This window comes from Cibotium barometz, chromosome 40 (genome assembly GCF_041138505.1).
Source record: "Cibotium barometz isolate CiBa-2024 chromosome 40, ASM4113850v1, whole genome shotgun sequence".
Lineage (NCBI taxonomy): Eukaryota > Viridiplantae > Streptophyta > Polypodiopsida > Cyatheales > Cibotiaceae > Cibotium > Cibotium barometz.
In genome coordinates this window covers 3,581,069-3,602,774 of record NC_141085.1, presented here as the reverse complement: position 1 = coordinate 3,602,774, position 21,706 = coordinate 3,581,069, and the positions used below count along the sequence as shown (strand labels likewise).

The 21,706-nt window shown below is 46.5% G+C and overlaps 1 protein-coding gene across 3 annotated transcripts in view; it reads left to right on the top strand.

The window, feature by feature from the left end:
• The window catches only part of LOC147615127 (uncharacterized), a 122,641-nt gene that overhangs the window by 64,148 nt on the left and 36,787 nt on the right, over positions 1-21,706 (top strand). For all 3 annotated transcript variants that reach the window (XM_086779115.1, XM_086779113.1, XM_086779114.1), the window contains exons 3-4: positions 6,203-6,254; positions 6,519-6,586. In XM_086779115.1, the coding sequence (XP_086635241.1) occupies positions 6,203-6,254; positions 6,519-6,586 (120 nt within the window). The remainder of the gene's footprint in view (positions 1-6,202; positions 6,255-6,518; positions 6,587-21,706) is intronic.

Here is a 21,706-nt window from a genome sequence, read left to right as displayed (position 1 = left end):
AGTGCCAGAGCAGAGTTCTGGACTCAGGTTACAGATGCATTGCCAGAGGCCGCACATTGGTGTGTTGGGGGAGACTTCAACATGCTTGAGGACCCGGCAGATAGGGTGGGAGGCAGTCATGTTACAGTGCACGGCACGGAGCTTGCAGCTTGGGACCGGTTTTGCATGTCACTGAGGATCACTGATGCATGGCAGCATGGGGCTTTCTCCCGGTCTCAGGACAGTCTTAGTTTCTCTCGGTCGGATCGCCGGCAGGGAGGGACTAATCTATCACGGATTGATCGCTTTTATGTGGGCGATTGGTTAGGGGAGCGAGGAGGCTCCGTCGGCATTCTCGCTGGCACCTCATTTTCAGATCATGCGCCAGTTATATTGACATTGGAGGAGGGGACACGGGAGCCCAGCTTGCAGTTGAGGATCCCAGAGAGGGTACTTGCAGATCCCAGTCTCGCTGAGGATATTGAGAGGATCTGGCATGATAGTCAGTGCTCTGACCAGGATGCAGCGGGCCAGTGTGCCCAGGGACTCATTGATCTTAGCTCTTTTTTGCACGCTGCAGCTTTGACACGACTGGGAGAGATTCGCGAGCGGGAGCAACGGCTGAGACGCAGCCTTGCTTCGCTACAGCGCCTTCAGGAGCAGCAGCCTGCATGTGAGTGGGTGGCGTCCCAGTTGAGCCAGGCACGCCAGGAGGTTAGAGAGGTAGAGGAGCAGAGACATGAGTTTTACTATCGTCGTCAGGCCTCTTAGTGGACGCAGCTTGGTGATAGAGTGACTGGGGAGTTTTTTGAGATCACTGGACCCCGTCATGCGCGAGCAGGAGTCCGCCAGCTTGGTAGACCGGATGGATCAGTAGCTACTGAGCTCGGGGAGATCAGAGCCATTGCCACTGCTTTTTATAGTGACCTGCTTTCAGCGGAGCCAGCCACTGAGGATCGAGATGTTTGCAGACAGACTGTGTGGGCCCATGTGCAGAGGAGGGTCACAGACCATATGCGTACAGTTCTAGGTGCGCCTCTGTCAGAGATTGAGCTTGCCGAGGCCTTGAGGGTCCTGCCGCGACATAGTTGCCCAGGGGAGGACGGACTGACGCCGGCCTTTTTTATGCGCTATTGGGACCTTTTGGGGCCAGGCCTCCGCAGGGGCTTTCAGCATGTTTTGGACACTGGGGTGATGCCGCAGAGCTTTTCAGAGGGGTTGATCTATCTTATCCCCAAGGGGGAGGGAGTATCAGATGACATTTGGCATTGGAGGCCTATTACGATCCTCAATACTGTCTACAAGGTCTTAGCAAAGGCCTTGAGTTTGAGGATCCAGCCCTTCCTGGGGGAGTTGATTCATGCTACTCAGACAGGATTTGTCAAGGAGCGCAGTATCCTTGACAACATCTTTACTTTCTGGGAGGCGACGGCCCGAGCTAGATTTCTTGGCGAGGACTTGGTCGTGATGCTTCTCGATTTTGAGAAGGCATACGATAGAGTTGATTGGGGATTCTTAGAGGGCACTATGCTTCGCCTGGGCTTTGAGCCAGGATGGATCAGAGGGGTGGCAGCTTTGTATTCCACAGCTCGCAGCCACGTGCTGATTGCAGGAGGACGGGGGCCGAGTTTTGAGTTGACCAGATCAGTCCGCCAGGGGTGTCCTCTCGCCCCTTTCCTTTTTCTCTTCTTTGCGGAGGCTATGAGTATGTATTTGACGGCAGAGGAGGTTGGTTTGAGAGGACTTCAGCTCCCAGTCCGGGGGGAGGATTTGCTTGATGCTGAGTTTGCAGATGACACGGGCTTATTTTTGCATGGCCAAGAGGCCAATCTTATTCGGGCTGAGCAGTCGCTCCAGGTTTTTAGTGCAGCCTCGGGAGCATTGATCAATTGGCGCAAGACAGTGGCCTTTTGGATCAGTAGTGCTCCCACTCCGGCATGGAGCCCGGACCCTGGTTTTAGATGGATTCCTCCTGGCACAGCAGTGCGGTATTTGGGATGCCAGATTGGCCTCGATTTGTCACCTGAGCAGCAGATTGCCCCGCTTCTTCTGAGCATTCGGAAGAAGCTATTGTATTGGAGTACAGCTCGACTATCCTTGGCTAGGAGGGTGGTGGTGGCAAATCAGGTGCTGTTAGCGACCATGTGGTACATTACGTCTTGCTGGATTTTCTCGAGCTCTTGCATCAGCCAGGTACAGAGGCTGATCAGGAACTTTCTGTGGTCTGGGCGGGACGGTCAGCCAGCTCGGGCAAAGGTTGCATGGGCAGTTATTTCACTTCCGCTGGCTCAGGGCGGTTTGGGCATTATAGATCCAGTCGATCAGAGTAGAGCCTTATTGGGGAAGCTTATTGTTCGGGGGTTGCTTCCAGGCGCTGAGCCTTGGAAAGAGCTCCTCTTGCAGCGACTGCAGGCTCGGGCGCCCCCTGCAGGGGGTACTTGGGCACCAGAGATTCGCTGGATCTTCATAGAGATGAGGAGGACAGGCCTCAGTAGAGGATGGGAGGACAGATTTGCTTTGAGTATCCTGAGAGCTTGGGAGCTGCTCAGACCGGGGCTATCTCAGCAGCCTCCTTCTTGTGTTGAGGAGCGGGCCAGGCAGCCGCTCATCTGGAGCCCAGCGGTTCGTACGGAGCAGGGTCATATGCTGGGTTCTCGGCCTCGTCTAGCCTGGGGACCTTTAGCGGCAGGCCCAGCTCGTAGTTTTGGAGACTGGCAGGCTTTCTGCAGTCTACCAGAGGAGATCCAGGTGGAGAGGCTGAGTCACTTCAGAGGGGGGTTGATTATGAGGGATGATATTCAGGAGGCACTTATAGAGGAGTGGTTCACACCTCTCGAGCCAGTGGCCCCACAGTGGATGGGAGCCTTTACGCAGTTGGAGATCCTGATTGCTGTCAGAGCTAGCATTGAGGATGGCAGATGCCTCTATTATGAGATTCAGGATGAGGGCAGACTCCAGAGAGTGGAGGTGGAGTCGCCTTTGGTTGCAGAGTGCACCTTCCAGAGGATTCGGGTAGTGGCTGCCGCTTCTCGGAAGTGGCATATTGACCCCGACCCTGCTGATGTGCTCCCGGATTGGCGCATATGGGCATATGCAGCGCGCCCCTTGGCCCGGCTACAGTGGGACCCCGGGGAGTACGAGTGGCATGATCCTTATGCATCCCTTGAGGCCACAGAGATCACCTTTTTTCAGTATACTGTTCGGCTGGGACGGCATATTTTGACGGCGAGGAGGACGGTTTCTCCAGCGGCAGCGGGGCATTGGCGATTGCAGGGACTCTCACAGGAGTTCCTGGAGGATTTCTGGGCTCGGCTCTGGGCTAGTCGGCAGGCCCGCAGGATCTCGGCTTTTCAGTGGCTGGTCGCCCACAGGGGCTCAGCAGTTGGCACTTGGCTTGTTTACAGCGGTCTTCCGGCGGCCTGCGTCCGATGCGGCCACCCTATGGAGACACAGAGACATTGCCTTTGGGACTGCCCTCGGGCACAGCAGATTTGGCTGCGGATACTGCGTATTCTGGCCCCCCTCTCTCCAGAGGGTATGTTTACGTGGGGTGCCGCTGCTTGGTCGACTTTGTCAGGGCCTGCTATGGGCTATGAGATGGAGCAGGGCAGTCAGGCCATCAGATTTATTAGGGGCCAGCCTCGCCTGGTTCCGGCACCGGATTTCTCGTCCGGCAGCTGGACACAGGAGAGGGATTTACGATGGGAGCTCCTCAGCAGCCTCACCATCTGGTTCACCTGGAGGGCCCGGTGCTTTACGGCCTTTGAGGGGAGATTAGAGTCACCACCAGAGACTGTTCGGGGGATTTGGCAGGAGTTGATCCACACCCTGCGAGGACAGTACGACCGCATCCGGGGAGACTCGGATGAGGCGATCTTACGGCGCCAGGCCTTTCACACCACTTGGCGCTGTGGCCCGTTCTACACCTTACACATGGGATCCCCCCGTTGGCACTACAGGCCACCTGTTTGGCTCTTCCCCCCCCCCTATTGTATGATTTAGCCGCTCAGTTTTTTATACTGATGCTTGTATTTTGCAGCACCTAGGGAGAGTCTCCCGGGCTGCCATGATGTATTCTCTGCTCTTCTCTCTCTTAGGAGCAGGAGAGATCTTTTGTAGCCCTTCGGGCGTTTTTATATAACTAATGAAAGGATCTTTTCTCGGGAAAAAAAAAAAAAAAAAGAGACCAGTTTGCCAAGCTAGAGCATGCTGATTATGTTCCTGCAAACATACTATATCCAGTTTTATTCTTCACATATAGTTCTAAACGAATCTCCAAGTTCTTGGGTTATGCAACACTTGTACATTATATGCCATACATTTTATGAGCGCATTCATTGTCAGAAGAAAGGGAGCGATTTCAAGTGTAGGCCATATCAATATCAACCAACATACTTTGCAATTTCATCATTCCACCCTTAAGCACATCAGCCCACAACATCCCTGCATCAACATGTGTAGGGGAGGATACTTTACTATGTGATGTAGATGCAGATGACTCTGTTCAAGTGTGTGTCTGCTATGGTTGCGGTTTGACATTGATTACTTTTCTTGGATTCAGGGTCTGCCAACCCTCTGAATCCAACACATTTTTGTCTCTTGCAACAGTGCTTTTCTGAGGTGGCTTAGAGCGTACTTGCTGTTGGGGCTGTTGTACAATTTTGCTTCTTGTTTGCACACTTGTGTTGGGAACAGGGTGAACAGAATCAGCCGGAGGCCGCAATGTGAGAGTGGGACAATCTGAAGCTAGATGCCCAAACTTATGGCATGTAAAGCATGCACTTGCAAACACACTCCGTTTTAAGTCAAACATTTTTCCCCCATGTGTACATCATCTATTTCCATAGCAATTGATGGAGGGGTGGGTTTAGCAGTGCCCCACAGCATGTAGAAACAATTACAATTGCCCACATCACATGTGGGGCACAAATTACAATTCCCAGCTATTGAGCCAAGCATGGCAGGGCTTCGTTGAAATTCACAGGAAAGTAAATTTTTATCCATTGTGCAACATCATTTGCTGATGACATTTTCATAGGATGACATCACTCCCCAAAAACTTCTTTACTTTTGGGAGAATTGTTTGCACCGAGATTTTATATTTGATTGTAGGTTCAGGCTTGTCCCACAGAGCTTGATTTTCTTGAAATTCCTTGTGAAGAACATCATATAAATATTGTGCATCTGGATAGTCATGGTGAGGCAGAACAGGAGCTGATTCCTTTAGCCTTTTAGAATCTTCAGCAATCGAAGAGATACACCCATGGGTGTAAACTTTCTTGTGAAAGACTTGATCATGGTTGTCGATGATGAGAGCAGGAGATCAGAAAAAACTAAACAGAAGGTGAAAAAAGAAGGGAAATCACAAGGCTATGAACAAGAAACACAGAACGGACAGCAAGAGGGAGGGAACAGATGCAGAAGAAGAAGACGAAGACCAGCTAGAAGAAGAGACGATAGGCAGCAGGAACAGAAGAAAGCCTTGGGAGGAAAAGGCCAGCAGGAACCAATGTCCTTCTGAGCAGTAAGAACAGGCGACAATCTAACGAAGGGTTAGACTCCAGCAGAAATGGGCAACTGGTCAAGCTCGAATAGGAACAATTGACGGTAGGTACAGTTGGCACACTATCCAGTCGACAGGAGGTACAATTGGCATACTATCCAGGCGACGGGAGGCACAATTGGCACACTTTCCAGCAGGAACATGCGACAGTGGACGGAAAGCGAAGACATGTAGGAAGCTGATGACGGAAGGCAACGGCAGGAGCAGGGAACAACAGAAACAGTCGATGGCACCACACTGCTAGCACATGCGCACCTGCACACACACAGACGTCTGCTTATGCACACTTGCTCAGGGACACATAAGGGGGCGTGGTGGCTAGTTGGTTATTGGCACATGAATGTGAGGAGATTCGTGTATGGTTGGTAACTTTAGAGTTGATGGGTGACTCGGTATTATCAGTAGTTGTTGTAAGCTGAGAAATAAAAGAAATCATAAGTTGGGGGGGGGGACCAGCCTAGTCTCTAGTGTGGTGTACTGTGCTTGCATAGTCTATCTGCACCATTCAATACTTTGATTCATCTGGGTGTGGATTGTCTTTGTGTTTTAAGCGAATCTAAGTGAATAGTTAGACCTTGCAAGGCACTCCCTTTTATGTGCCGTAGTGAATATGCTTGATTCCTTACAAATTTTGTGCATTTAATGAAAATATGCTTTCAGGTGGATGAGAAGTCGGATTTTGATTTCATTAAGAAGAGATATCGCCAATTGGGTAAGCATTTGGAAGGCTTATGGGTATTTTATTATGAAATATATTTCCCTACGCTTGTTTTGTGGTCTAGCATGTCCTGTTTTGGAGCTTAGTCATGTACTATTTTCAGTTTTGTGCTTGAACTATGAATATTTTTATTTTTTTCTGCTTGAAGAACACTGCAGATCGTGGAAAAAAGTCAAATGTTGGTAATGAGCATGTAGTTTTCATTTTAGTTAAGGTGCTTAATGTATCAATATCACAAGTGCGTTGCTGTTGTATCAGCTTTACTGCTCCATCCCGACAAAAATAAACATGTAAAGGCAGAGGCTGCTTTCAAGCTGGTATCAGAGGTAAAATATCATCTAAAGGTGTGCCAAAATTGAAATGATCTTGTTTCTAATCTCAGTATAGCCAAGGGATAAGTTTATTTCCTGCCCTGCTCTTGATTGCACTTTTATAACAAACTCGGTGATAGGTTTGATGGTCCATTGTTGATATGTTTCAAAGTAGCACAGTTTCGATTTACTCAAGTAGAATCTACTGTTAGTACATGACATTTATGCTTCTCTTGATTTATTGTTTAGCTATGTTTTAATGACTTGTGGGCATTTGCTTACAGTCTTGGATTCTTGTTCGATGTTGTTTTATGTACTCAATTGGAAGTGAAATGACAGATAACTACAAAATGTTGTGCTTTCTTATGCATCTTTGACTTGTTTCAAGAGTTTTGGATTCAAAGTTTTACCAGATCTTACTATCTCAAGTGGAGGAATGCTTGGTATTGACTCACTCCTTGGTCACACCAAGTAAACATCTGCAAGCTTGGCAGCACCACAATCTAATTAATACCCTTTTTGAATGAAGAGTAGAAGTAATGTCGCATCCATGCTGTGATACTCTTGTGTGTATGTGCAAATGAATGAACAGAGAGAGAGAGAGAAGCGGAAGAGAGAGACATGCACAACATACAAGTACCCTAAACTACCGTATATTCATGTGCAAGCAAAGGTGATACAATTGTTTCTAAAGTACAAAAATGTTAGTGAAGAGAAGGTCTCAGATTTCAGCTGGTGAAAATTTGGGCCATTGGTCTGCTGTCAGCCTGCTCTGGGACATGCTTCAAAAAGGTGTTCACATGTGTTTAATGCTGGTGACTAGCGCACGATCACCCCTGGCTCTGCCCGACTGCTCATGGGCTGCCCGAGTGGCACTGTATGATGGCCAGTGTTGCCAAATATTTGAGAAATGGTTTGTATGAAATGTTTCAAACAGGTTTCATATTTGAATGAAATATTTCATGTAGACGGCAATAAAAGCTGAACTTATTCATGATTCAGGAATCAAGACTGAATTGATCAGTTACAAGTTACAACTGAATTGACACCAAATGTCATGATTCATGAATGATGACTGAAGACTAAAAATAAAAGATGACATATGGTCATTGCTCTTGAAATTAATCATGATTCATGAGAAGTGTTCAACGAGTCATCAATGAAATGAAAAAAAACAACAGGTTTCGGACCTCTATGTTTTTTATAATAAAAAAAGCATCAAAAAAATGGTTTGAAATACCTGAAGCATTTCACACGTTTTGTACAAGTTTCATATTGGATGATGCTGAAGATCTCCGGGGGTTGGCCTTTTTGAAGAAAAGGCGACCCATACTGGATCTGGAGGAGAGGCTAAGGGGGTGTGCTAGTCCAGAGGAATGGCTAAAAAATTTATGTTGAGGCTAAGATGACCGCCTCCTCCCCCCTTTCCCCCGGATGCCTACAAGCCTCTCTTGTTGTATGGGGGGAGGCAACGCGTGGAAGCATAGTGAGCAGCCTACCGTTTGAGCTTGGCCCGAGCAAAGACGCCCCCTAGAGATGTGCAAACAGGCTCCCAAGAACTGACTTGAAGGAAGACAGGTGAGGGCATTCTGCATCAAAGGTTGGAGTCATCACATGAGGAAGTTGATTAGAAGAGCTTGGGTTGACAAGCCTCCCAAGCGTGGAAGGGGCTAGCCACAAACTTGTCTTTGAATGAGATACTACTAAGTTTGCGGATAGGGGCCATGGTTGGAGCTGGAGGGCCAAGGTCCACCACGGGTGGAGGTGCGGACCAATATGCGGGCAAGAAGAAAATCCTTTCAAGGCTCTTCCTTGGGTTGGACTTTGGAGGCCGTGGACAATAAGATTTCCTAGCAAAGCTCCCCAATGTAAAGCTAGATTGATGATGTCCAAGCCCCCTTTGTGAAAGGGTTGGACTATCACTCTCTAGGCCACCTTGGCCCTCCTGGATCGATAGACATTGCCAGCCGACAAGAAGAACTGGATGTAAAGCCCTCGTGAGACCAAAGTGGCATATCTCATCACGAAACGGAAAATAAAATAGAAACAAAAGAACGCTCTCACTGGGATGATACAAAGCTGACCATGAAATCTCATCATGGAATACCAGGAACATGGAACATGAAAAGAGCATCAGCCCCTAATAGATAGTATACCACTTTCCAAAATATCAAGCATGGGGCTAATGAGTATGGCCGAGAGGTCTCCCTCTGCTATGTCACGTGGAAAGGTAGCTTGATGGCGGTGGAGCATGGCCTGGATCTGGCCAACGTCCGAGGGGCCAGGGCACGTTGGAATGTGGAGGCCTGGTCTGAGGTAACTCCTCTCGGGCGAGATGGGTCTGGAGCAGCCCGAGGTGGGTCCACGGGTTCCACTATATGGGTGTCCTCCTGTTGGGTCCGGAAGAAGTTGGTGATGGTTGGCTCATGAGGGAGGGGTCGGGTTGGCTGGGGCCGAAGCTCTCTCAAGAAAGTGCCCTTGCGTCTGCGGAGCTTGAGCAAGAAGAGTTCCAGGCAACGTTGGTCCGGGAAGTCAATGATCCTGGAGAGTGGACCAAATCCCTCATGGAACAGACAACAAAACCTCCCACGGATCTCATAATATACTGGGCAGCGACATATGTAATGCTCCTTTGTCTCAACCTCTGTGTGGCATAATCAAGAGATCCTCTCCTCCCTGGGTTTGAGAGAGAGAGAGAGAGAGAGAGAGAGAGAGAGAGAGAGAGAGAGAGAGATGACAAAGCTGTAGAGTAAGCTAGTATACTGGGCAACGACATATGTAATGCTCCTTTGTCTCAACCTCTGTGTGGTATAATTGGTAGATCCTCTCTTGCTTGGGTCTCCGTATATATATATATATATATATATATATATATATATATATATATATATATATATATATATATATATATATATACGGAGAGAGAGAGAGAGAGAGAGAGAGAGAGAGAGAGAGAGAGAGAGAGAGAGAGATGACGAAGCTGACCAGCCTTGCAATAGGGTGCAGCTATACAGCCAGCGCTGAATAAAGAGAGAGAGAAAAATGAAATGTTATATTAACGTCTTCAAAAGGCCATAATGACCTATGAGACCAAAAAGTTACATCATGGTGGATCTGATACAATGTCTGGATAAAAGACCAAAAAATGAAAAATAAAGATGATACTACTGGCACCTAGAAAATGAAACTGGAATTGGAAGGTAAACAGAAACCCTTATAGGGTGTGAATATAGTGAGGGGGGGGGGTACGCTATGGAGGTGAGTGGAGTACAGTGAGGGGATACAATATCATGTAGGACGGGGGGGTACACTATGGAGGTGCCTCCATCTCATAATATGTGCCGCATCGGACGCTGGCAGATCTCCTCAATATCCTCTGTGGTCAGCACCCTGACTGGGTGTCCCGCATGTCTCGCAAGAATAATCCGAATCCGCCGCTGTAACCTTCGTCTATGCTGGGATGCCCTCCTCCGTAGTCGTGGGCGTCTGGACCACCCAAGCTCAATCGCACGATCAATCAGTGTACCGCTGGTGTGGGTAGTATCCATGTCCTGCTGCTGCTGTGGTCCATCTGGCGCAGTGATGGCTGGACTAAAGAAGTCTGTAATGTGCCTCTGAGTCTGGCTCTCTGTGCGCCTAAGCAGGCTATCTCTATATCTAGGCAGCTCAAGCAAGAACAATCCCAAACACCTCTGATCCTGGTACCCCATGACTCTGGAAAGTGGTCCAAAACCCTCTCTGAATAAACAGTGGAAACGACCACGTATCTCATAGTATGCAGTACAATGGCATATATAATGCAGCTCTGTCTCTGGCTCCCCATGGCATACTCGGCATATCCTGGCCTCAGCTGGTATACCTCTATATCGGCCAATCTCAATCTCAAGCTGGTGTGAGGACGTGCGAATCTGACCAATAGCACACCGTATTGCATGAGACAAGTGTACATCCATGTAACTGGGTCTGATCACAAAACCATCTGCTGTGAGCTGAAGAAAATGCTCTCTGTAGAAAGCCATCTTCGTGCCTAGCTTCTCAGTCGGCTGTATCCATGTCCTCCTAATGTCCAGCTGAACTAAATCCCGACGGATGAGTCTGGTAATCTCTGTCCGTGTGAGAGTGAGAGAGGGTGCCTCCAGAGAATACTGGAAGGGAGGCAATCTGTCCATGCTAAAACCATGTGCCTGGAACCAAGATGTCATCTGTCCATACCAACAAGCCGTGTCTCCCTGTAAAGCTAACTGTCGGGAGGACTCAAGGGCGAGGCGTGCATATCTGTCTCGGGGGAGATCCCACAAGCCATGTATGTAGGAGACTGATCTCGTAAGAGCCTCAATCACCAGAGGGGCAGCCGTCAGCTCTGCTCGAATAATCTCATGAGGTACCATCCATTGAAGACCAGCAAGGTCAATCAACCAGATCCATGCCCGGTTTCAGAAAACAACTCTTACTCCTTGTGGGCTCTAATAATCCTAGCAATCATAGATACCAAAGGCCTCTCCATACCTCTCCACCCGCTTGCGCTGTGATGGCCCCCATATCTGCCCTCCATAAAGCATAGCTGATGTCACTAGAGTGTCAAAAAGCCAAAGTTTCGTTCGAGGTTCCTAAAACTGAACCTGCAAACACATCCTCTCCAAACCACCTAGGGCTGCATGTGCTCTAGTCAATCTAGTCTCTGCTGCTCTCCTCATCGAAAACACTGGCCCACTGAATACTGCCCCAAGATATGTATATGCATCTGTATACTCCACAATCTCCTGCCCATATGTAAACGTGGGAGCTGACCGCCTAACCCACTGTGGCGTGGTGTTAAACACCATAACCTTGGTTTTGCCAAGGTTGACAGACAATCCACTATCATGTGCAAACTCATGTAAAGCATCCAGATGACGCTGCATACCCTCAGGGGATTCAGAGATCAACACAATATCATCAGCATATAACAATAGTGGGATCCATGTACCTGCTAGCTGGGCTCCTCTGTCCCCGAATCTCTCAATGTAGTCAAAAGCCTCATCCGCATACATACCAAACAATGAAGGAGATAACGGGCAACCTTGCTTCACTCCTATAGTGGAGTGAACCAAAGTAGAGATCCCCTCTGGGGTGCGTACCTATCCTGCAACTGATCTATACAAAGCCATAATCCCCCATATGAGCTCTATGGGTACCCCCATCTCCTGTAATCGCTTCAACAGGTGTGTGTGTGTGTGTGTGAGAGAGAGAGAGAGAGGCCATTAGCAGGCAGTCGTCACCCCCAGCAGATAGTCGCCATCAACAGGCCACTAAGCAGAGATACGTGCGTAGATCATACTGCACCGCGCGCATTTGATCTCTACGTCAGGTGGCATCAAGAAACCTCCATCACAGCTCTACACGAGGGTTTTCGACTCTAGGGTTTCAGGCAGCAGTGGAAGAAGATTAAATTTTTTTTAAAAAAAAAAAAAATCAGGTTTGCAGGTTTTCTCAAGGGTGCAGCAAGGGTTTAAGCAACTATTCAAGGTGCTGAATTAGGGTTTTCAGGTGCTGAATTAGGGTTTGAGAGAACGGGTTTTCTTTGCTTTTGTACATGGATTTGGATGACCCGGCTGCTGCTGTTGGTGGCATGGTTGCCAATAGCCTTAACATGGATCTTATTGAGGAGATGATCGAGAAGGATGTGGGTTATGCTTCAGATGCCTCGGAGCAACAAAAACGTCAAAGGCTTGATGTTGATGCAAGCTACACTCCGGTGAATGTTGGAGAGAATGCAGAGGAAAGTTCTCAGGTACCTTCTCTGGAGTTTGCACGTTTGCTGCAGATCACTGGTGAGCTTCTGCAAGAATATGTGAAGGCAAATAGCGTGCAAATGGCTACAGTAGATAATGGTGGTGTGGCTGATGTATGCATGGAAACTCCTTTGTTGCTACAACAGCTAGCAGATTTTCATGATCATGCTGCAATCTTCTTCTTTACTGGGCGTATTCCTTTGTTGCCTCGTCTTAGAGCATGGTTGGGCCGCTTGGTGTCGCCTGAGGCACTTGAGGAGATTTATGATGGTTCGAGAGGCTTTTATGAAATACTTTTTCGCACTTCGGAAGCCCGTAGGGCAGTCTTGGAGCAGGTGCCACTCTTTTTGGATGGGCAGTTGGTTCATGTGGTTCCGTGAAAGCCTATGGCAGAGTACCAAGATATGTTGCGCCAGGCTTGCCCAGTTTGGGTTGAAGTGAAACAATTTCCACCAATGTTTTGGCGTGTTTTACCAAGTCTCATGCGAGGTATCAGTGATGTCTTGGTGGTGCCTCGAATGACATCTAGAAACCGAAATTGTCTATGCATGTTGTGGGATAGTGGGAGACCTAGGCCGACACATTTGCGTGTCAATATGGCTAGGCTGCAACCTTATGAATTGAGGTGGGATACATTTGCTGGCCACTGTTTCAAATGTGGTGAGATGGGCCACTTTGTCTCCGAATGTCCTAAGAAAGAACAAGTTGTTGCTACCAAGGATATTGGTCATGGATAGTTGCCCGTGAAAGATGAGCATGATGCTCCTTTACATGATGCCCAGCACATGGATGTACATGTGGATGGTTAGAATGAGGATGAGCAGCCATGGGTGGAAGTACGTGGTAAAAAGACACGATTGGTTGCCCCACGGGGGGATTTCTCAGATGCTGTTTGGCGGGGGCCTTTGCGTACTCATCAGGGGCCCTTACATACATATGCTCGTCGCCCTTTGGATTCAGGTGCCTAGCAACAGACTAGGATTGCGAGGCCGGGAGGCCAACTTTCTCAGGGTACAGGGGCTCTTGGGTGGATAGAGTAGAACGCTATCCTATTAGAAGTCGCCTAACAAAAGAAGCACAACAACAATTGCCTCTTGTGTTTGGTTCGAAGGGTGAGGTCATCTCGCCATGGGATGGTCATTACCCTTCGGCACGTGCTCGGGAACTCCAAGGGCAGTCTGAGATCACAAATACCATGTCTAAAAATGCAATGCTTCAAAAGGTTGGTGATTTGGCAGATTGTCTTGGGCCTAGTACACGGCCTTGTTGATTCCTTTTCTGGGAAGGCTTATGAAATATGTACAATGGAATGTAAAGTTATTTCTTCGCGCCAAAAGCAGTTCAGGCTTTGGCGTACAACTTTTTGTCATGGTTGGGATGTTTTGTGTGCAGTTGAACATAAGCAGCATAAGTTGGCTGGCAAAGCCTATGTATATAAGGGGTTTCATGTTTTCTACAGCGGACATCCTGCTTCGCAGTTAGGTGTTATGTTTGCTGTTCGTTCGCAGTTTCAGCCTTCTCTTGCGATTCAAGATGTTCATGGAAGATTTCTAGTGATACAGATTGTTTGGGATGATACGCCTTTATGGTTGTTAGGGGTGTATGCTCCAAATAATGCTTGTTGCAATGACTTGTGTGCTCTTTCAATCTCTCATCCTGGCTTTGTGATGGGAGACTTTAGTATGTGTGTCTCCAGGGAGCAAGCCACGTCACCTCATTCTGTAATGGATGGCCCAGAGAGAATGGCGTGGGAAGCTTTTGCAGCAAGGTCGCTAAAACAGAACATGTAGTCTTGGTTGCATCCAGATGAAAGGGGTTACACTTATGCTTCACAACAGTTTCGGGGCACTTATGCTAGATTGGATAGGATGTATATTTTACATCAAGATCTCTTTTTGCCAGAGGTTCTTACTATGATGGTTGATCAGCAACAGGTTTTCTCGGATCATTGGCCGCTTGTGTTTGAAATGGTCTATCATCCTGTGGGGATGCATATAAAGGCTTGTTGTTGGGACGCTTGCCTTTGCGCTTAAATCACACTTTTTTGGAGCATGAAGTTTTTGATGTTTATATGCGTAAGTTGATACGACATTTCTCCACAAGAGTGTCCATGGCTGATTATCATGCTTGGCCAGTGTTCCTTACCAACACTCGGAAATTAGTGTGGCATTATGGTCTTGCTAATGCCTCTATACAAAAACAGCATGTGGCTCTTCTTGAGTCGCTTTTAAAGGGCTTGCAGGCGTTCATGTTTACTGGCTCTATGGATGCTGAAGTTGTGGATGCCATAGAATGGCTGAAAAAGGAGCTATCTAGGGTGCAGGAAGCACAATATGTTCGCTTTAAACTACTTGCACGTCTTGATGCTTTGCGGGATGCTAACTGTCAATCTCATCGCTTCTATGATAAGTTGCATCAAAAACATATGTGTGAGAATATTGTTAGGCTGATGGATGCCCAAGGTAACCTTGTTACTCAACCTTCTGAGGTTATTCAGCATTGCATCAGGTTTTATGAAGATTTGCTTGCCCCTCCAGAGGATGTCTTGCCGGCTGTCTTGGCTGCAAGGGAGTTTTTGTTTGCTGAAGTACGATATCAAGTTGACCCTGATGTGGCGGTTCAGCTTGATGCTCCTGTTACTCAAGGGGAAGTGGAAGCTGTTCTCTCCAAACTTCCCATGGGAAAGAGCCCTGGTTGGGATGGTTTGACAAATGAGTTTTTCCAAAAATATGCTCATCAGCTTGCAGAGCCTTTGATGCTTATTTGTCAAAGGGTTTGGGATGAGGGATATATGCCTGCCGATTGGAAGTTGGGCATACTTCGTTTGTTGCCCAAAGTTCCTTCGCCTACTTCTTTGGCTCAATGGCGCCCTATCTCACTTATGGGTATTATGTATAAAATCTTTACAAAGATTTTTGTTGCCAATCGCTTGCAGAAGATGCTTCCTACTCTTATTCATCCATATCAATATGGATTTGTGCATGGCAGGAATATTTTGCATAATATTCTTAATGTTCAAATTGGAGTGGATTATGCCAAGGCAAAGAAGCAAGAGATTGTGATGGTGCAGCTGGATCTTGAAAAAGCTTTTGATCATGTCAGCTGGTCTTTCCTTTCTTAGTTAATGACAGCCATGGGCTTTGGTCTTTCCTTTCTCAGTTAATGACAGCCATGGGCTTTGGTCCCAAAATGGCTAATTTGGTGCATTTACTTGGCTCTGGCTCTATCACGCGGATTATGCTCAATGGAGGACTTCCGGATGGTATTTCTCTCACCCGTTCTCTCCGGCAGGGCTGTCCTCTTAGCCCTCTTTTCTTTGCCATTGCCACTCATCCTATGTTATCTAACCTAGATGCTATGGCATCGCATGGTGAAGTGGTTGGTTTGCATCTCCCTCATGGCAAGCAATTGGTTGCTCAAGCCCTTGCGGATGACACTTTTATGTTTCTCAGGGCCAAAAAAGCCAATATAGATCGAGCAATGGAAGCTTGGAATAATTTTGCATTGGCTTCTGGACTGAAAATAAATTCAACAAAATCAGCCCTCATTGTATGCACGGAATTTGATCTTGAGGCATTAGGGTGGCAAGGCCGTGTGGTGCATACAGGAGACATTGTTCGTCATCTTGGGTATCCGGTGGGTGTGGATGTGGACTCCCAAGCGCTTCTTGCTTGGATTTCTGCTTGAAATATTATGGGTCAAACATGGATAGCTTGGAATCACATTACGACGCCCAAAAGAATGGGTGGGATTGCTTTACTGGATGTCCGCTTGCATATGGTGGCACGTAGGTGGGCGCTTTTTCAGGATATGTGTTTGCAGTAGTAGCCCACATATCTTGAAATATTATGGGTCAAACATGGATAGCTTGGAATCACATTACGACGCCCAAAAGAATGGGTGGGATTGCTTTACTGGATGTCCGCTTGCATATGGTGGCACGTAGGTGGGCGCTTTTTCAGGATATGTGTTTGCAGCAGTAGCCTTGGGTATTCATGGCTCGTGACTTGATTGAGTTGGAGGGATTGTCACATGGACGGACACGTGTGCAGGCTTCATGGTGGGACATTGTGAATGCGGCTCATCCGGTCCGTATTCGCTCATCTCACATTTTATTGCATATTCTCCTTTCTTGGCATGAAGTTCTACTATTGGCTCGGTGGGATCCTGGTCATGAAAGACTACTTTTGAACTCTTTGCAGTACAAAACATTTGTAGAGTCGCGTGTCATTGTTTGGCGAGACAGAGATGCTTCACGCATACGACTCAACCGCATGGTCAGGTTAGGCTTGGTTAGAATCCGAGATGCTGTGATACCTGGTCGTGACAGGCCATATTCGTTTCGTCGTATTCGCCAGCACTTTAGGGTTCCTCGGACATTTCAGCCACTATGGGTTGACATCATGCATGCAGTTGAGCCTTTTACTCCATTGCTTTGGCCATCTACAGATCAGCCTTGGCTTGATTGGGCACTATGTGAATCTGGTGACTTGATATCACTTTCAGCTAACCAAGTCTATCATAAGCTCGTATTAGAGAAAGATTGGGTTTCAGCCAAGGCTAATAAGGTGTGGGGATTGCACAAGTCTAAATCATGGTGGCAGAAAACTCTTATGCGCGGTTGGCAGTCTAAACTCCCTTACCAAGGTAAGGTTTTCATTTGGAGGATGTTGGTGGGAGGGTTACCTACACGGGATCAGCTCAGCCGTTGTAAAATTACATTGGCCTCTTGCTTCTTCTGCACGACATGCACTGAAACAGTTATGCATCTGTTCATGAGTTGTCCAGTGGCCCGTCAGATTTGGTCTTTTGTCTCTCGCATTTGGGAGGCAGTAGAGAGGTCTACTGTTTCGGCTCATCAGTGGATATTTGGGATTTGTCCTCACGTCATTACTTCGGACAGTCACCTTGTGATATTCCATTTCCTTAGATGGACAGGACTTTGGCATATTTGGACTACACGGAATGGGTTCATCTTTGATTCCTTGTCTGGAATACATGGGCACATTCTACGTATCCGCGGTTTGTTGCTTTGGCAGTTTTCTTCTCTTCTCTCAACTCAACTACTGGATGCAGATGTTATTTCGTTATGGTCTACGGATGGCTCATCTTTGATGCTTTTATCTGGGATGCTTATTTGGCTAGGAGGCTTTCTTATTAGTGTACAGGTTGCATGGTCATGATCCTTTAGAGGATCTTTTGTGGCTGTTTTTTTGGGGCCATAGGTGCTGTGTGAGCCATGTGGCTGATGTACATTTTTACATATAATATAAAACACCATTTCACGAAAAAAAAGAGAGACGACGAAGCTGTAGAGTGAGCTAGATTGCTCGACTCAATGATGATTTGATTGATATATTGGACCTTCGCCAAGTACATGCTTTTGTAGGCTTGAAGCCTTATCTTTTGACCCATAGAAATCACACACACACACACTCAACTGATGATATATGTCACCCGAATCCCAACACCTATGACTTCACTTGATATATGGATTAAATCATGTGGATCAATCATCCCTAGGTTTAGGCACCAATTCTCGCAATTACTATTGAAAGAATAGACATGAATGCTGTCATTACGTGGAACGAGACCTGACTGTACCAACTGTGCATGTGCATGTAGTTGCAGAGCTTTGTCACCACCTCCACCACCACTAGGAGGCTTCTTGTCGAATAGACACTGAATTGCATAGTGGCCAAGTCTCTGACATTTAAAATAGGCCCCTTTAGGGTCCTAGGGATCGTAGTAGAACTAGTTGAGTTTTGATACCAGAAGGCCTCCATTTTGGTTGCTCTAAAGTAGTTTTGGTTCTCGGAACATTGGGTTTACTTTTAAGGTTTTGCTACCATGGATTCATCCAAGAGCAACCCCTTAGTAAACTATGTGTTTCAATAGTGTACACATGGGTAAATTAATTAGTTTATTGAACGGATTTAATTGAAGTCTTGAGAAAATTATTATAATAAAAAGAGACAAATTAAGTGGACACTTACTTGAATTAAAATGTTTCTTTGAGTTAAACAGTTGATTAGAGGATTTTCGATCAAGAAAACTCTGGTTTCACGTATGGAGTAAGAGAGTTTTGATGATTTAGAGCTTGATTTCTTGTAAATCAAGGGCTTTGTGATTTAGAAATGAATTACGGTATTAAACTATGGTACAATGTATGAACCCTTCGGTTTGAAGCTTAAAGCTTAATTTGAGCTTGGAGGCTTATTATTTTGAGAGGAAGTGAGAGGAAAGGGATTGCGCCTATTTCCATTCGGGCAAAATATATAGGGGAATAAACTTGAATACTTATTTAAGCTTTTTCAAACATTGTCAAAGTCTAAAATGCTTCAGAATGAGTGAAAGTCAACCTTTCCTCTCTCCTCAAATAGGTGCGGGAAGTTCATGAGGTGGAAGAGGAGATTCGACATATTTTAAGAGGACAAATAAGTACATAATATACATTGCAGGCTACAAATGTCATGATGTCCCTAGCACATGGGGGCTCCCAGTTGTGCCATGTGTTCACCCCTAAGGGCTTGTGCAAAATCAATAAGGGTTCAACATTTTTTAATGAGTTTCCATCAATTACCAAGCTCTACTGTGGTTGATCATTTAAATTATTTTGTGCACATCTTATGCACAAATCAAGTACATTTTCACAACCAATTGACTCTAAAATTACTCTTGAGTAACCCTAAACTAATACTAAGGGCTAAGCACTAATTAATTGAACTAATGCTCTGAGACCAAATGAAACATCCCGTAGTAAGAATCCACTTATATGTGTGTCCTCCTAAGACATATACTCACAAAAGAAAGCTTGAGAAGCACGTCTGAAGCACTACAAATCACATACACCATATGATGAGTATATATGAGCATCCATAGGATTACACAAGGGTTTGGCTAGCAGTCGCCACCCAACTGATGGCTCCAAACCATATGCAATGGTAATCCATCCCCGAGCTAGAGACCGACACAACTTTGGCAAGCCTGCACCCTCAAGGCATGCACGTCTCATACCACACACCCCGTCCTTCACGATTGTCATTGGTACGGCTAACCAGTGGGCTAACCACAAGCTGGCTCCATTGGGAGGCTCCTCTCGCAAGGTAGAGTTCAACACATGAACTCTCATAAATGAGTGGCAATTCCAACTATATAGCTTATAGCCAGTTCATAGAGCTATAAGAACGGTCCAGCTGGTCTCTAATCACTAGCCTCGTTATGTCCAAGTACGGGATATGACAGGGAGGACTCAAAACCTGATCCAAACAATGCCCAATAATCGAGAGAAGCGTATGATACTCCTTTGAAAGGCGAGGGAAGCAAAGCAATTCTAGGAATCTTGTTGCTACTTGGTGAAGTACACCGGGGAGCTTTGTACTGTGAACAGGCTCATCGCTGCAACAGGGGTGAGTCACACTCATCCTGGGATGTAATCGTTGCCAAGAAACTGGACATCTATGATACGCCCTTGCTCGCTGACTAGGGCAGCTTGCAGGGTGTCACTTATCTATCCTTGGGCTGGCTTGCTAACTACAAACTTGCAAATCAGGATTCTGGCTTTGAGGGCGGCCACAAAGGAAGCAAGGAGCTGGAGGTTCATGACGGAAAGTTGACAGCTGATGCTGTCAATCGGGCCAAGGAGTGCTACTTTGAAGGGAAAAAGACAAAGGGCACCAACCAGCTGCCTGAAAGACAGGGAGCAGTGAGGAAAGGAAAGGGAAGCAGGAAAGGGGACAACGGGAGGCGAAAAAACTCAGTGCTAGGTATGGGGATATAAAGAGGAGGAGGAAAAAAACCAGGGGATGCAGCGACGGGACAAAGGGGAAGAGGAAAAAACCCCAATGTCCAGTGCGGGGGCGGCTAGCAGGCAGAACAGAACAGAACAGGGGTGCTCAAACAAGGACGGCAGGGCTTAGAAGCGAAGAGGTGGGGGGTACTATCGCAAGGGCAGAAAGGGAGCAGGTCTCAGAGCTCAAAAGAGGGAGGGGGCATGGGAGGCTACCTGGTTAGGGAGCTCCAGCTCTCTGCGTCGTGTCTTGGCATGCATCATGGTCAAAGACTTGTATGGCAATGCTTCTTTTTGGAAAATCACAAGAGGATAGTATTGCTCCTCTGGGGGATATGTTCAGATTTTCTATTCTTAAATGGATCCCCTTTTAGGAAAGCCTTTGTGAGTTTAGAGTCATGTAGAAGTTCATTCCATGTGAACACTACATTATTGTGACAAGAGCTGTGTTCTGAACGCAATACAGACAGTTGCTTGGAACTTTGTATTAATGGTGCAAGTTACTGTTCAGCATTGTTCACTTTAATTATAAAGAAGCCTTTCTGAGGAGTCTAAAGGGAATATTGATTTCTCATCAATTTTTTGGTTGTCTTTTCAAGGAGATGATTTGAAATGTTTGATTAACAACTTATGGGAATTGGTAAAGGTTTTAGAGATTTTTGGAGTTCCGATAGTAATAAAAGCAGCATCAAAGGGTTACGGGCAGCTTATGGGGAGTGATGGTTATTGGAGTGTGGGCAAGGACCAAGGTTGCATTTAAAACCCGTTTTTTATTATTTAGTACTTTTTGGACTTCCGAACGTTTCCAAACGTTTCAAACTTAAAAACGTTTGTGTTTTGGTTTCTTCCTGCGTGTCCTTTTTTCTATGTATTATGTTCGGCAATCGCGTTGTATAGCCCGTTTGCGCTCATGACATCAGACAGATGTGACATTGTCATTTGATTTTGATTTATCATTTGTTTCTACTATCTACTTGAATTGTCAAATTCCAATCATGGTGTATTTGGGTATGTCTAGACATTGTTTATGTTGTGAGTGCTAATTTTGAAATTCTTAGATAGGTTGAAATGCTAGAATGGGACATGTGTTGACACATCACTACTTGTCTATCAAAGGATATTAGATATAGACTTCGGGCTTTCTTGACCAATCTCTCACACACAGACACACATATATATGATTTTAACATTGTAAAGTACGTAACGTTTTTGACGTACTTTATCGGTCGGCAATGTTCTATACCATGTACTAAACTCGTGCCGTTTCGTACGTTTCGTACGTTTGAAACTACCTTGGCAGGGACATCTGAGATTGAAGAGAATTGACCTTGTTGTGGCACTCATTTTTTGAAAGAACTTGGCTACAAAGATGCGTAATACTTCTTTTACAAAGGGAGGTTGTCTCTGTTGCGGTGTGTGAAAGAAACATGATGAGGATGTGTGTGTGTGTGGGAGGTTCGTGACCTGCTCACCTGCGACTCTGCGACTCTTCTCGCTTGCGACCTTGCTCGCGTGTGACTTTGCTCGCTGGTGATTCTCCTCGCCTGCGTCTCTATTCGGCTGTGTCTTTGCGAC